Source organism: Myiozetetes cayanensis, unplaced genomic scaffold, assembly GCF_022539395.1.
Source record: "Myiozetetes cayanensis isolate MyiCay16 unplaced genomic scaffold, myiCay2020 scf6-25, whole genome shotgun sequence".
Taxonomy (NCBI): domain Eukaryota; kingdom Metazoa; phylum Chordata; class Aves; order Passeriformes; family Tyrannidae; genus Myiozetetes; species Myiozetetes cayanensis.
The window spans coordinates 4,463,907-4,477,897 of NW_026087853.1; the positions used below are offsets into that span (position 1 = coordinate 4,463,907).

General features: G+C 40.8%; 1 protein-coding gene across 1 annotated transcript in view; it reads right to left on the reverse strand.

Moving 5' to 3' along the window:
- Positions 1 to 13,991, reverse strand: part of KCNH5 (potassium voltage-gated channel subfamily H member 5) — a 163,105-nt gene that overhangs the window by 94,442 nt on the left and 54,672 nt on the right. The window contains exon 7 of the mRNA XM_050336758.1: positions 9,879 to 10,308. Within this exon, the coding sequence (XP_050192715.1) occupies positions 9,879 to 10,308 (430 nt within the window). The remainder of the gene's footprint in view (positions 1 to 9,878; positions 10,309 to 13,991) is intronic.

Sequence of the window (13,991 nt, forward strand, 5' to 3'; positions counted from 1 at the left end):
TTGCTTTCCCCATCTATTATCCTCCAAAATCCTCTCCAGCCTTTCAGCAGCAGAGCCATTTATTCCCAATACTGCACTTTTGCATTTGATTTGCCCTCTTTACATGTGGTGCATTGCATTCTGTTCTGTTGACATTCACCTTGCTGATTTTGGGATGCCTTTCCAATTTACTGGGATCATTATGGATTCTGATGCTGTCATCTAAACCACTTGCAACCCTCCCCATAACTCTCCCGACGTGCTCTCTCTCTCTCTCTGCTCTGTCACTCAACTCTGCTAATGAAAGCGTTGAATGGAATCACATGCAGGGCAAAAATTTCCCTGGCAATTCCCTCCAGCTTTGACAGCGAAGCCCTTGATTATATTTTGAGAGAGGTTGTTCAATCAGTTATCACCAACTTTGTTATGACTGTGTTGAGATCATCTTTCACTCGTTTGCTACAAGACCACTATGTAGAAAAGTGTCAGAAGCCTCTAAAAAAGTTCAGATATATCATATCTACTCAATTCCTCTTATTCTCTAGGCAGTTATCTTGTCAAAGAAAGAAATCGTGAACTCATGATTGCCACGAACTCATCTTGACAAATCCATGCTGGCTGCTGGCCAGTGGAAGGAAACTAGTTTTAATCATTTATGACCAAAATATTCCTACTGAAACACAACTGGATTTGACTCAGCAGGGAGACACAGCAGGCACCCAGGGAAGAGATGCCAGTTTGGATGCTCTCCTGTCCTTCCTCCACATTGAAGGGAAAGGGGTAAAGCTCTTCAGAGAGGAACCTGCAGTCACATTCCCATGTAGAGTATGCTTCCACCAGTGGAAAATTTTTCCTGAATCTACCAAAGTTCTTGCAGAAAAGGCTACAGGAAAGATGAATGAGGACGGGAGATGTGCAGGATGAGTCCTCAGTGCTCTCAGAATTTTCAAGAGGAACATGACATTGTTACTTCAGAACTAGGGAAATGAAGCAAGGAGAAACCAAGATCCAGTATCAGTCATCTTTCATCGAGTTACCTGATATCTCTAAGTACCACCAAACACGTTACAGTACCACAAGCAGTACTGCAATAATGAAACCTCCCAGAGACTGGGGCTTTTCATATGTTTAAAAAAACCCAAAGCCTCTCTGGGTGTGTGACAATGTCACACAGTTTTTCAGGTCTGAAAGTCAACCTAACAAAATTTAAGCAAGGAAATCTCTTGCTGGACCTGAATAAAATAGTATTTTAAGGCCTGATTCACTGGTATGATCAATTTTTTACAATGGGACACTGCCTAAAACAACTTGCCTCCTCGCTTAACCGCCCAACCTAACTTTCCACACACTCGCGATGATAAACCATAACACTTTACCTGCAAGCAAAACTGGGCCAATAATAATGAGATTTAACAGCAAATACCTCTTTTACCCACTGAAAGAAGGGTCCAGTGAGGAGTACACAAAATAGGCCAGGGATGTCTGTGCAGACACAGGCTCAGATCACTCACTTGGCTTTCCGAAACTTCAGTACAGGAAAACACAACCGATCTCCCGAGCCCCTTCCATCCAAGCGGTGTGATACCTTGGGGGGTATCTTTTATCTCAGATTTGTTTATCCCTCTAGCACAATATGCTATAAAGCTTTGCTGTGTTGTACTGTTAGCTACTTGGATATATTTGCTGATCTAGTTGGACTAATTAAAACTTCTTCCTTCCTCAGAGATACAGTTGTTCAGAGTAATCCAGGACAATGCGATAATCCCTCTGGGATAATCTCAGGTGATTGCTTGCACTATATGTGAGCATAAAGGCTGATTTTCTCCATTTACATATCATTTATTCAATATCAATTTTCAGTTGTTTTAAATAATATAGCTCAATAGCATGAAATAACATTTCTTTCTTCATTGTTACCTCTCCCACTCACTGTCCTATCTCTCTTGACACCATAATTTCATTTAAACATATCAAGACAATGACAATAAAAGCAAACCTTACATAAACACATGCTAGCTATAACCTTGAAAATAAAAATCCCATAAAGCTTCCCAAGGAGACTGTTTTACAGTTTTAAAGCTCTTTTATATAAAGACATGCGGTTTTGCTCTAAACTAGAACCTGAATATCTAAAGAGCTACTGCCACCACAGAGTTTAAGTAAAACAAGGCACATATGGCCCCACTGTGGCGTTTCTGCCAAGTGTCCTTGTTCTATCCAACCCAATCTGGTGGATACAACCACGTGCTGGAACATGTCCATGACAATGGAGCTGGGGAACAAGTTTGGTGAAGAGCAGATGAGGGAGCTGGGGTTGTTTATCCTGGAGAAAGAAGACTCAGGGGAGACCTTATTGCTGTCTACAGCTACCTGAAAGGAGCCTGTAGCCAGGTGGGGTGGATCTCTTCTCCCAAGTAAGAAGTGGCAGGATGAGAGGAAATGGCCTCAAGTAACACCAAGGGAGGTTTAGATTGGGTGTTAGGAAAAATTTGGAATGGGTTGCCCAGAGCAGTGGTGGAGTCACCATCCCTGGAGGGATTTAAAAGATGTGTAGATGTGGCACTCAGTGACACAGTTAGAGGTGGAGTTGGCAGTGCTGGGTTAATGGTTGGACTTGATCTTAGAGGTCTTTTCCAACTTAAACGATGATCCCATGATCTCACTCTTACACTGAAGTTCCATTAAAAAGGGGGTGATGCTGGACTTTTTACTCCCTAAGAGTAATTCATTTTTTACTGTAGGCTACTGATATGATTATACTCTCTTTTTCATGCTGCTGTTCAGAGAATATTAAGGTTGCCAAGCTCAGCTGCTGGACTGACACCAATACCCTGATTGGAAATACTCCTACTCCATCTATGAGACATAGCTAAGATTACTTACAATTAAAAGAAATCACAGAAAGATCTTGATATCCATGTTTTGTAGAGCTAATAGCATGTGGACTATGGTTCAGTCGTACAAAAGTGTCAAAATGCTTTTTCAATGGCACTCAAAAGGGGAAATTTCCACTTTCTGTATCACTTTCTTCCTTTTGCAATTATGGGTAAATATGAATGAACAGTGTTACTCTCTCCTGATTTGGATGTTAAAGAATTTATCACCTTTCTCATGGCCCTATCTGAGATACTAAGCTAATAAATTTATCCCCAGTCTCACTTAAACTGGCATCACTGACTTAGTTGTTACATAAATCTTTACCCCTATTCTTCAGGTGTCCCGTGACATTTTGAGAACCCTTCTTCAAGCTCTGAACTATGAAAACATGCTCACTTCAAAGACAATGGTGCTGCAGAAGGTTACTTCTGGTATTACCTCCAGCAGGATATCGGTGATGAGGCCAAATGCCAACCTGCCCAGAACAAGACAGCTAAAAATGCACCCAAATCAGCCCTTCTGGGAACATCTTTGACACTTGTCTTAATGTTTAAAACCACTCTGGGTCACGCTAAGCCCAACCCAGCAATAACCTGCAAGCAATCCCTGCAGGGGCTGCAGGCTGTCACCCAGCTCTCCAGCCATGTCACACTGATGCCTGCAGAAGCATCCTGCACCCACCCACTAAATGCAGCTTGAGGATTCCATCTGGGTGGGGCTGAACAGGTTGTCCAGAGAAGCTGTGGATGCCCCACCCCTGGAAGGTTCCAAGGCCAGGTTGGATGGGACTCTGAGCAACCTGGTCTCGTGGAACTTGTCCCTGCTTATGGCAGGGGGGTTGGAATGAGATGAACTTTAAGGTCCCTTCCAACCCAAACCATTCTATGATTTTGTGATTCTAAGAAGCATTTAGGAGCTCGCTAGTGAGGCCATGCTGTTGTTGAAAGAGACATATTCCCCCCACTGTCCCACATGTTAAAAAACAGTAAGGAGCATTGCAAAAACTGGCAGCCCTCTACTGCTGAAGAGCTCAAGCAAACCCTTCTGCAGCTCCTGGACAGGTCATGCAGAGCCACATGTCTTCCACATTCCACATCTCTGCAGGAAAAAAAATTGCCCTTACACAGAACTGACTCTTGTAGGACTCCCTTAGGGCAGAGCTGGATTTCAACCATCGCTAAACACTCCAGCCTATGAGTTCCTACAGATGTAAAGCCTTCTCATATTACTATCTGTTGCTATGAGAAATATGATTTAATCTACATTACTGGCAGTGATTTTTGCTAGAAGGTGCTATCTTACACATACATTTTCCTCAGGATCAAAAATTAAATCCTATGGACTCTTGGGATTGCTTGTCTGGGAGTCTGCCAGACAAGCGCTTTCCTACAATTATACACTGTTGTGTCAGTGCGTGGGCTCAGCCACTGCCTAACAAATTTACTAGATAAACCTCCATGATTCATACAAACAGCGCTCAAGTGGCTAACTACCATATATTGGCAGGGAACTGATGAATGTTACATGACCAATGAAAGAACCCGCCTAAATAATGAATTAGGTTTGACAGATCAATGGAGAGATGACTGACAATCCCTGGCACTCCATGTCACAACTCCAAAAAAAGAGGTGAGCAGCAGCAAGGGGGGATGGCACGAGTATCGTTTGCCAAATAGAGGAGGGTTTAGGACCAGAGGAGGCTCGGATAAGAGCATCTCACCCATTTTAAAAAGGAAAGAGCATGTCCCGTTCTCTCTGTTTAGTAAAATTAAAAGCAGAGAAGGACATCTATGTGTTGAGCAGACATATCTAGGATATCCAGGATATCTATATTTATGTGTCTAGTCGACATGCCTAGGATATCTGTGTGTCTATCAGACACCTTCTAGTGGAAGGTGTTCCTGTCCATGGCAGGGGGTTTGGAACTAGATGATCTCTAAGGTCCCTTCCAACCCAAATCATTCTGTGACTCCATGACATCAAGAAGAACCCACCCACACTCCCCTTTGTCATCTCTCCCTTTAACAATCAGAACTCTGGGTCAAAGTGACAGCAGTTATGTCTGTTTCCTTCTCCTACCTTAAAATCATCAACCTGGGTATTTTAAGATGTCAACAAGAAGGCAGCATTTCAAGCCATTAAACTAGAAAATGATTTTTTGAAAGAAGTGTCTAGAAATTGCTCCAATTTTCCAGAGAAGGTATCCTGTACAATCACTACAATAAATTCTCCTGCTCATTCAGAAGACCAATTTGAATTACCAAGCCTGTCTTCACCATAATTTAAAACCAGTCACTGAAAAATATCATCTCCCCCACAAAAACCTCCCCATAAAACTGGAGTAAATAGATGCCAAAGTAACAATGTATGTAGATAAAGAAGAACTACAAAGGACGAACAACAAAGCATCTGTTCTCAGCTCTTCTGGGGATTGATTGGTAACTAGGAGATTTTTCTGAGTCTTATACATCCTGAGAAGCAGTAAAGTATCCAGTTTTCATTGACCCTCTTCCCTTCGATATCATGTTCTGACCTTCCCTTGCAGTAAGGATCATCAGAGCATTTCAGTGGAATATACTGGATTTCTGTTGTTGCTTGGATGAAGTATGCACTGGGCTGGGCTCACTCAGCCGGACAAAGCAACTCATGCAAATGCCATATTTATGGCATATAAAAATGTGCCGTATTTTTTATTGACTCTGCAATCTGCTCTGTGCCATTCAGAGCAGTTTCATTTTTACACGTGGACAGAGGCAAATCAATTCCTCCAGGTTACACCAGAAGCATGCAGGAGTGTGTCAGAGACCCTCTGAGCTGCAAGCTGGGTGTTGTGCTTTAACCCAGCAGGCAGCTAAAAACCCCACAACTCTTCCCCCAGTGGGATGAGGGAAAGAATGAGAAGAAAAAATAAAACTCATGGGCTGAGATAGAGAGATTTTAATAGGACAGAAAAGGAAGGGGGAGAAAAAATAATACTAATTATAAAAGAATACAAGAAACGAGTGATGCCATATGGTGTGTAATGTCCCCTTGGCCAGTCTGGGTCAGCTGTCCCAGCTGTGTCCCTTCATGTGCCCCCCAGCCTCCTCCCCAGCAGAGCATGAGAAGCTGAAAAGTCCTTGATTTAGTGTAAGCACTGCTCAGCAACAACTAAAACATCAGTGTTTTATCAACATTTTCCTCATTCTACAGCCAACACACAGCACTGCACCAGCTACCAGGAAGAAAATTAACTCTATCCCAGCCTAAACCAGGACACTGGGAAGCTTTTCTCCCAGTGGAAGCACAGGAAGGAAGGAGGCTTATGGGAGTACACGAACTCTTGCTCCTTCAGTAAACCCCACCTCTCCTCAGTTCTGCAAGCTGTTTCACCCTGACATACTGCCACCTTTCCCAAAATGCCTTTTTTTCTTTTACTGACTTTCTGCTCACTGAAGTCCTGGCAGTGCTGAATTGCAAGACAGTAATGATGGTGTATGGACCAAAAGTTTCATTCTGTCTTCTTTCTTGACTAATTATTTTTGTTGGGGTTTTTTTGTGTTTTTTTTCCTGTGAAAGGCACAAGCCCAGTCATTTTTACATCTGCATCTACAGCTAGGCTGCAGAAGCCTAAAACCTGCCTGTGGACTGAACTAGAGCAACACGTAGCAGCAGAAACTGAGTTTCTGTTTGGAGGCTGTGAGCTGACAGAAGATAATGGAAGGTTTACAAGAAAGGTCCTTCCTGAATGATAAATGATTCCTTGTCCATTCAAAGGATCTGACAGACCTATCTATTTGTTCTGCTCTGCACAGAGAAGGGATGAAATGACCTAGATCAACACAAAAGGTGCCACAAAAATCAGATTTTCAATGCATATTCAGCAACTCTCGGCAGCAAATGCACAATAGGTATTTAAACAATAACCCTTGTAAAAACCTTGCTCCCTTGTCATAGGATGCTTTATGTTTGCTATTTTTAGCTTTTCAAGTGTCAAGAAGCAGAAAAAATATTGCTGAACAGCATTGGACACCAAGATAAAACAAGTCAGGCAAAAAGAAATCTGAAGTAAGCTCTGGAAGATGAGGTTAAGTTATTCAAAGCTCTCTTTCCTGCAAGACAGGTGATGCATTTCAGTCTAAATATCCCACTCAATCTGTCCTCAGTGAACAACCAAATGACAAACTGCCAATCAAACTGAAAAGCATCCCCATTCATCAGGGCTTCCCTCGCCACTGCCCTGCTCCGAGCGATGCTTTATCAGCACCTACAGAATCTGAACCCGGCTATTTTTAACAAGTACACCACTTTGCAATCCTGCCCACCAGAAGGATTTGCAAATCTTTCCAAATACTCCTCCCAGGTTCTGATAACTTTGCCAGTGTGAATAGGAAACTTGGGGCTTTCAGAACAAGCCGCTTCTCGCTGACAAGGCAGCGAAGATTTCCTTTCCTATCTGCAGTTTGCATGAGTAGGCAGCTGGGATTGTGATGAATTACTATCTCTGATTCCAGTGCTAAGTTTAAGACATTTATTTGGCAGAGTCTGTTAGAAAAGGCACTGCCAATATCAGCTACTGGTACTAGCAAACTTCTTCGGGAGAACTACCAAAGGTATTTCACAGCCTCTCTCTGCTTATAACAGGAGTCTGTTTGGGAAGCAGCGATTTTTATTGATTGAACTGTAATTGAATTTTGCTGAATGTTTATCTCCAAACACAGTTTCAAAAGAGAAACTAAAACATCTTGGTTTGAAAACTACTCAAATAATTTTCAGTTCTTAGTCACACCTTTTCATGGGGCCAAATCCTTCTCCCAGGCTCACCGGCCACCTTGATTGCCTGAGAAATTGCCTTTCCGACAGACTATTTGCTGTGCATTCCTGTTTCATTTTGGAGCTCAGAGTGTCAGGCTTTCAGGAGCTAGTCCTGCTGGTCTGAACTCTTTGCAGGAACATTGAAAGTATAAAGCCCATGACCAATGCATGTTTGGGAGCTGGAATATTTTCTAACCAGTATTCAACCAGTCAAGGAACTGTTCTGGATTATTATCTGGATTTCAGGAGCAGTCATCTCACTAATGTGCATGAATTGGGAATCTTCAAATCTGCATTGATGTCATTGCAAAAGATTCGACCATTTGATGATAATTGAGCATTTTCACACTGGTAAATAAAGTAAAAAGTCTGTACTCTTCCTGCAGTCCACAATGCTCTTCACCTGACTCACAAGAGAAGACACATTCATATTGATGGTACTATTTTTATGCAATAAGTAACTCAATTGTCCTTCTGCCATGTTTCTTAAATTTTAGATTCTACTTTTGACTTTGTCTAAAAGCCTATAAACGCACCCAAGGTTTTCCACCTACTAAGCTCTCAGTTACCACTTACAAATTTGACATGTACACAATAATTTTGTAGGCAGCACTTTTAAGAACTGCCAGTGGCACATACATAGGCTGTTGTAAACACCAGCTTTGATACTGCATCTTTAACATGTTTCAGAGATGAAAAAGCAAGAACACAATCCACCTAGAACAAATACAAAGCAGGTTACAATCCCCACTTAATTTTCGCTTACTGAGGCCATGTATGTATTTTTGTTGTTGTTGTTATCATTATAAATGGTAGTAGTAGTAGCATTGATTATGTTTCTGTGGGTCTCACCCCACCCTAAGTCATTTACCACTGAGTTCCTTCTGTGGGACTCTCCTCTGCAGGGCAACAGAAGTCCCCACAAAAAAAGAAAAAAAAAACCCAAGGGACATAAATATCACAATATATATAAAATCCTCTATACCCACTTTATTCTCTAAGTCTCCAGATTGTGTAAATACCACAAAGCAGTTTCAACAAATGGCACACCAGCACCTACAGGGTTTAGATGACAATAGCTCATTGATGCTCTACCTTGGGGATTTGCTTTTTATGAACTTGGAAATGTTTTGGAACACATCAACCCATCATGTAGAGATGATGTTCAGCAGAAATTTCATTGCACCACAATGCAAGAGTCCTAAAACTGCAACCTCTCTTTAAAAAGCACGTCAAAATCTCCAAACAAATGGCTTTAATCTTCTAAGGACCTAGAAAGACTCTAGCAAGAAAGCTTCCTTTTTATAGTTCAGTATTTCTCTGAGATGAGCTCAAAGTATTAGCTGAGATAATTATCAGAGAGATTATGCAGATCTTATTATCAAAAGGTTTTGTTTGCTCTCTTCATACATAATTGCTTAGTGTTTGTATGGAGCTCAGAAAATAGAAAGCAACAGAGAAATACCAAGAGTTATTTAACAGAGAAATAATTCTCCCAAATGGTATTAACATTTTAAGTTGTCTTCACTATATTTGGAAGATTTCTGTTAACCTGTAGAGCTGCTCAGTGGTCTAACCTTGGCAGCACATGAAATGGGAAATGTGCCTTACCACTATTGGTTTTAGAGTATTTCAGTGGAGCTGTGAAACAGCAGGAAGCAGAGAAAAGGTGCAATATAGTGTCCTTTCATTTCCTTCACTTCTAGCTTTGCTGGTGACATTCAGAAGATAAAATTAGGACTTGTAACTCAAACCATTGCAATAAAGTACACAATCAGTTTATGGAATCACTAACTGTTTCAAGAATTGGATGAAACCACATGAAATGTTTCCAAGCTTGTGCGAGTTTATAAGCAAAACTCAGATTAGTCAGACTCCCTGAATTTGAATACACTTTGTACTTTTAACCAAATTCTAGCCAAGACCTTTCAAATGTGACAAAAGCCATCCTTAAAGCAAAAAGTGAGGCCCTGAATTCAATATAAACTTGTCATAGGGCACACTTATGTATCCAGAACACTTAATTTTGCAAAGAACTGAAAAGCTACAGCAACGACACCATTTCAATTCCTGCTTTCCGTAATTCCAAGTTCACTTTGTGATTATTTACGGGGCCTCCAGATTTTTTTAGGATGTCGAGAAAGCTTACACCAAGTGTGCTATGCAACCCTCACGCCAGCCACAGAACCCCCCTTGGGTTAAACACAGTAAAACTGAGTCCTACTTACAGCCAACCATCATCATGGCCACGGAAAAGATCTTCTCCCCATCAGTGGTCGGTGCTATGTTTCCAAATCCTATCGTTGTAAGGCTTGTCATGGTAAAGTAGAGAGAGGATATGTACAAGGAGTCTTTGCTGGGTCCTCCTTCCCACTGCCCTGAGCCAGTGGTGTTGTATCGATATGGTGTCCCAATGCTCAGGGCCAGCTGGTAGAGCCAACTGTCTGTTTTGATTGTGTTGGTGAGTTCATCTATCACCTCGTAGTCCCCGATGCTGTACCATATGCAGGCGAGCCAGTGGGCCACCAGTCCAAACACACACACCAACAGCACCAGCACAGCAGCACCATATTCCAGATAATGGTCCAACTTCCTGGCAACCCGACCGAGCCGTAGAAGACGCACCACTTTTAAGGAACTGAAGAGGCTACTGATTCCCTAGAAAAGAACAAAAATCGTTATTTAATCTCATATATCCTGCTGGTTAGCACAGAAGGCTGTACAGCAATTCCTGCATCTGCTTTCAGTCTTTCTGTATAGTTTTTCAGGCCTCAGATAACAGAATACAAGATCAAACCCTTCTCCCCTTCCAGTGCTTTTATCCTCATCAGTCTGAATCAAGTTTGGCACTCATTAGGTGGATAAATTACTTTGTTCAAACTCAGTCTTCCAAATTAAGAGTTCTGTAGAATCCAAAGTGGGAAATGGCAAGTTTATTACAAAAAGGAGCAATTCAATACTTCGCAGTTTGAAGTAAACGGGAGACTCTGCTTTGACCTCAAGGAGATCAAATGAGGTGGAAGAGCAGTCACAGACAGAACTATGGACAGATTCCATTCAAGTGAAGTCTCCTCAGAGTTTCTCAGAGAAGAATATTCTATTAAATCCAAGCAGAGGATTATTTATTCTGGTCAAAATGGTGGTCCACCTACCTCAGTAACCCTCAACATCAACAGGTGCTCAAGAGAAACATCAGAAAGTAATCATAATGGGTAACTCAGAGAAATCTGCCCATTGCCACTCTCATCCACCAACCAGGAGCTGAGTAGCTTCCTCTAGTCCAACAGTCTCCACTCTTTATTAACCTGCACCCCAGGTAACATAAGTGTGGCTATTTTGTTATTTATAAGAAGGCTCACTGACTGAACACGGAATTAACAGCTCTGGTCCCATCACCCTTCTGAGCGAAGGTAATGCAGATCACAAGCCTTAGCATAAAGGGTTAATTTCTTTCCAGTCAGCAGGCATGTTTTTCTAAAGCAAGTGTTTGTGCAGTGGTTTGGGGGTTTTTCACACAAGATACATGAAGTACAAATAAATGGAAGTACAAATATTTAGGGAATAAGAGCGCAAGGGCCATCAAAAAGTTAATAGAAACATCTGAGGGGGAATAAGAAATGTGCATGTCCTGCTCAATGCACAAACGGTTTGTGCTGTATCTTAATAGAGTTTAGAGATGCAGAGAGAGAACAAAAATATGTTCCTGATCTATTGCAATCCCATGATATATCTAACTTGTGCATTAAATTAATTAATGGCTCAAAATAGAAGGTTTGTAAAGGAAGATTTCTAATATAAAACATTCAGAAGCTGAAGACATCTAATTTAAAGTAGAAATTAAGACATAGAAAGCAATGAGGCAAACATTCCTAGTTACTGTGCCAAGATTAAATTGCCCTTTTCTATGCATCATTATCAAATCAGTCTAGTCAAAACACTAGCTAATTATATTATCAAACAGTAAAAGACTGGAGTTTCTGGAGTTTTCCATACCAGAAAAACATTCATCTCTTTTGCACCTCTCTTCTTCTTTTGCACCTTCTTTCCCTTTTCCCAACTAACATTTGAAGGGTAACACACATCTGATATTTCTAGATGTAATCTGTTTGGCACAGTTCTTGTATGCTTTTCAAATCCTGTTGGAATGTGTTTCAGATCCCCAAATCCTTAGTAAATTGAAGATCTATATTTGCATTCAAGCTCTCATGATGACTAATGCCACAAAGGGAAGTGGAATTTTCCCATTTTGATTTCTGTATTTTGCATTTACATAAGACTGAGATCTAGTTTATTATTCTTATTTCCATCTAAATATATATCTACTTCTTTGCTTTAGGATATATGACTGTGAGGCACTCTGAGCAGCCAACTTCTCCAATAAACTGGGAAGTCCCTTACAATGTTCATGGCACAATGGACTGGGGACAATGGACTACTGAATGAAGGTCCCACCCCACAGAAACAACATGCATACTAAAACAAACAAACAAAAAAACAAAACCAAAACAAAACAAAAAAACCTACAGTTTAATAGTGTATTTCCTTAAATTATCCTGCAATGTGGTTCAGTGAATTAAACCTGATTTTACAACTTGCTGTGAAACCAGAGGGAGAAAACAGCAGGGTGGTTTTTTGTAGGACCAAATCCTGCTGCATTGGTCAAGCAGAGATGCATTATTTCCATTATTTCCTTTTTACTTAAAGATTCACCGTTCATTACCAAGATCTAAGGCTAGGGAAGGAGTTAAAGACCTGGAATTCAAACTTAGGAGTCCCCATTTTTGCACGCAGTAGTTTAAGTTCCTCCCAGTGACACAGCTTACATGGCACTTTCTACTGCACAAACCCAAAGGGAGAATCAACCCTTGAACAGAGAGGACAGCTTAGCAGTTGTACAACTAATATAAAATTACAGCATTTATTTCAAAGTCTGGGAGAGAGTTGTGCTGTCTTTTTTTTTTTCATACACACAGACAACAATTCCATCTCTTATGTACAAAACAAAGAGAAATATTTCATTCTAGCTGAAATAGTACTTTAATATTTCCAAAGAGTAGCACCTATAAGTAAGTTTCACATTAAATTTTAAAGCCAGTTCAGTCTGACCCCTTACTTTAAGGCCAAGAAATCAGAGATGTATTTATTGAGCATTCACATTCCACATCTAATCTTGCAAAATGTAAAGATAATATCGGAAGCTTTAAAAGCCTCTTCCATAAAGCACTACCTAGGAGAGAGCAATTAAGCACATACTAAATGAGCATGTGATATATTGCACTGAGGACTGGGTTGGATCAAGTTCATACCTTCATATTTAAAAAAATTGCTGACAATAAATGCACAGTGGTTAACATGCAAAGCTCTGCCTGAGATTCAGCAACAATCTCCTTGGTGGAAATTACCTGAAAGACTAACTGCCTTGAATTAAGTTTGAGCTATTAAGAAACTCAGTTTTCTCAACTCAACTGATTGCCAGCTGCCTTTAATTTCATTTTTCTTTGAACTGTTTCTGTGCTCCATGATGAATACTTGGGAAACCCTTCTACTTCAGGATGAGCATCTGCTCTAACAGCAGTACCCTCAGCACTCAAGGAATAGAAAGGTGATTAGGAATTTTGAGTGGAGCATGTAATCCTGCTTGGCTCTAGCATTGTGTAAATAAAACACATTTTTGGTACTGAAGATCCAAACCTTCTGGGAGGAGCATTTGTGACTCCATAACCGTATTTAGTCAACTGAGCCAACTGTCTGTAACATCTGTGTTCTCTAACTTGAGAATATCTCATTATGTTATGAAACATTCAATCCAGCCCCTTGAGGTTTTGACTAATGTATTTTATCACGTCCTAATCAGATGAGGACATTCAGCCTGCTCATCATTCATCATCTCAGCTACAGAAATCTTCCAACTGAAAAACCACCTACTCCAAAATTGCACTTAACGTGTCAAGTTTGGAACCAAATTCCTGTCTGACACATATCATCAATTTAAGTCTTACAAATGTCAGTCACAGGAGACTTTCCCAGGGACATCTAAGGCCTTTGGACTGGGAGAGGACACAAGCAGTAGCTCTGAAACAGCCATTTTTGTACCACCATTTCCATTTAGGAGACAGCTGAAGCCATAGAGAGGATGTAGACAATGTCAAATTTATCCAGAAAGATACTTTTGAGGAATGGATGTTCAACCCTGGAATTAAATTAGACATCCATGATTAAACAAAGCCCAAGTTTCTTGACGCAAGCACCTTGCAGAGTCCGTGTTCTCAAATTCTCTTGATACAATAAGAAATGAAATCCAGTTTGAGAGTGGAGGTACAACTGAAGACAGGACTCTGTCT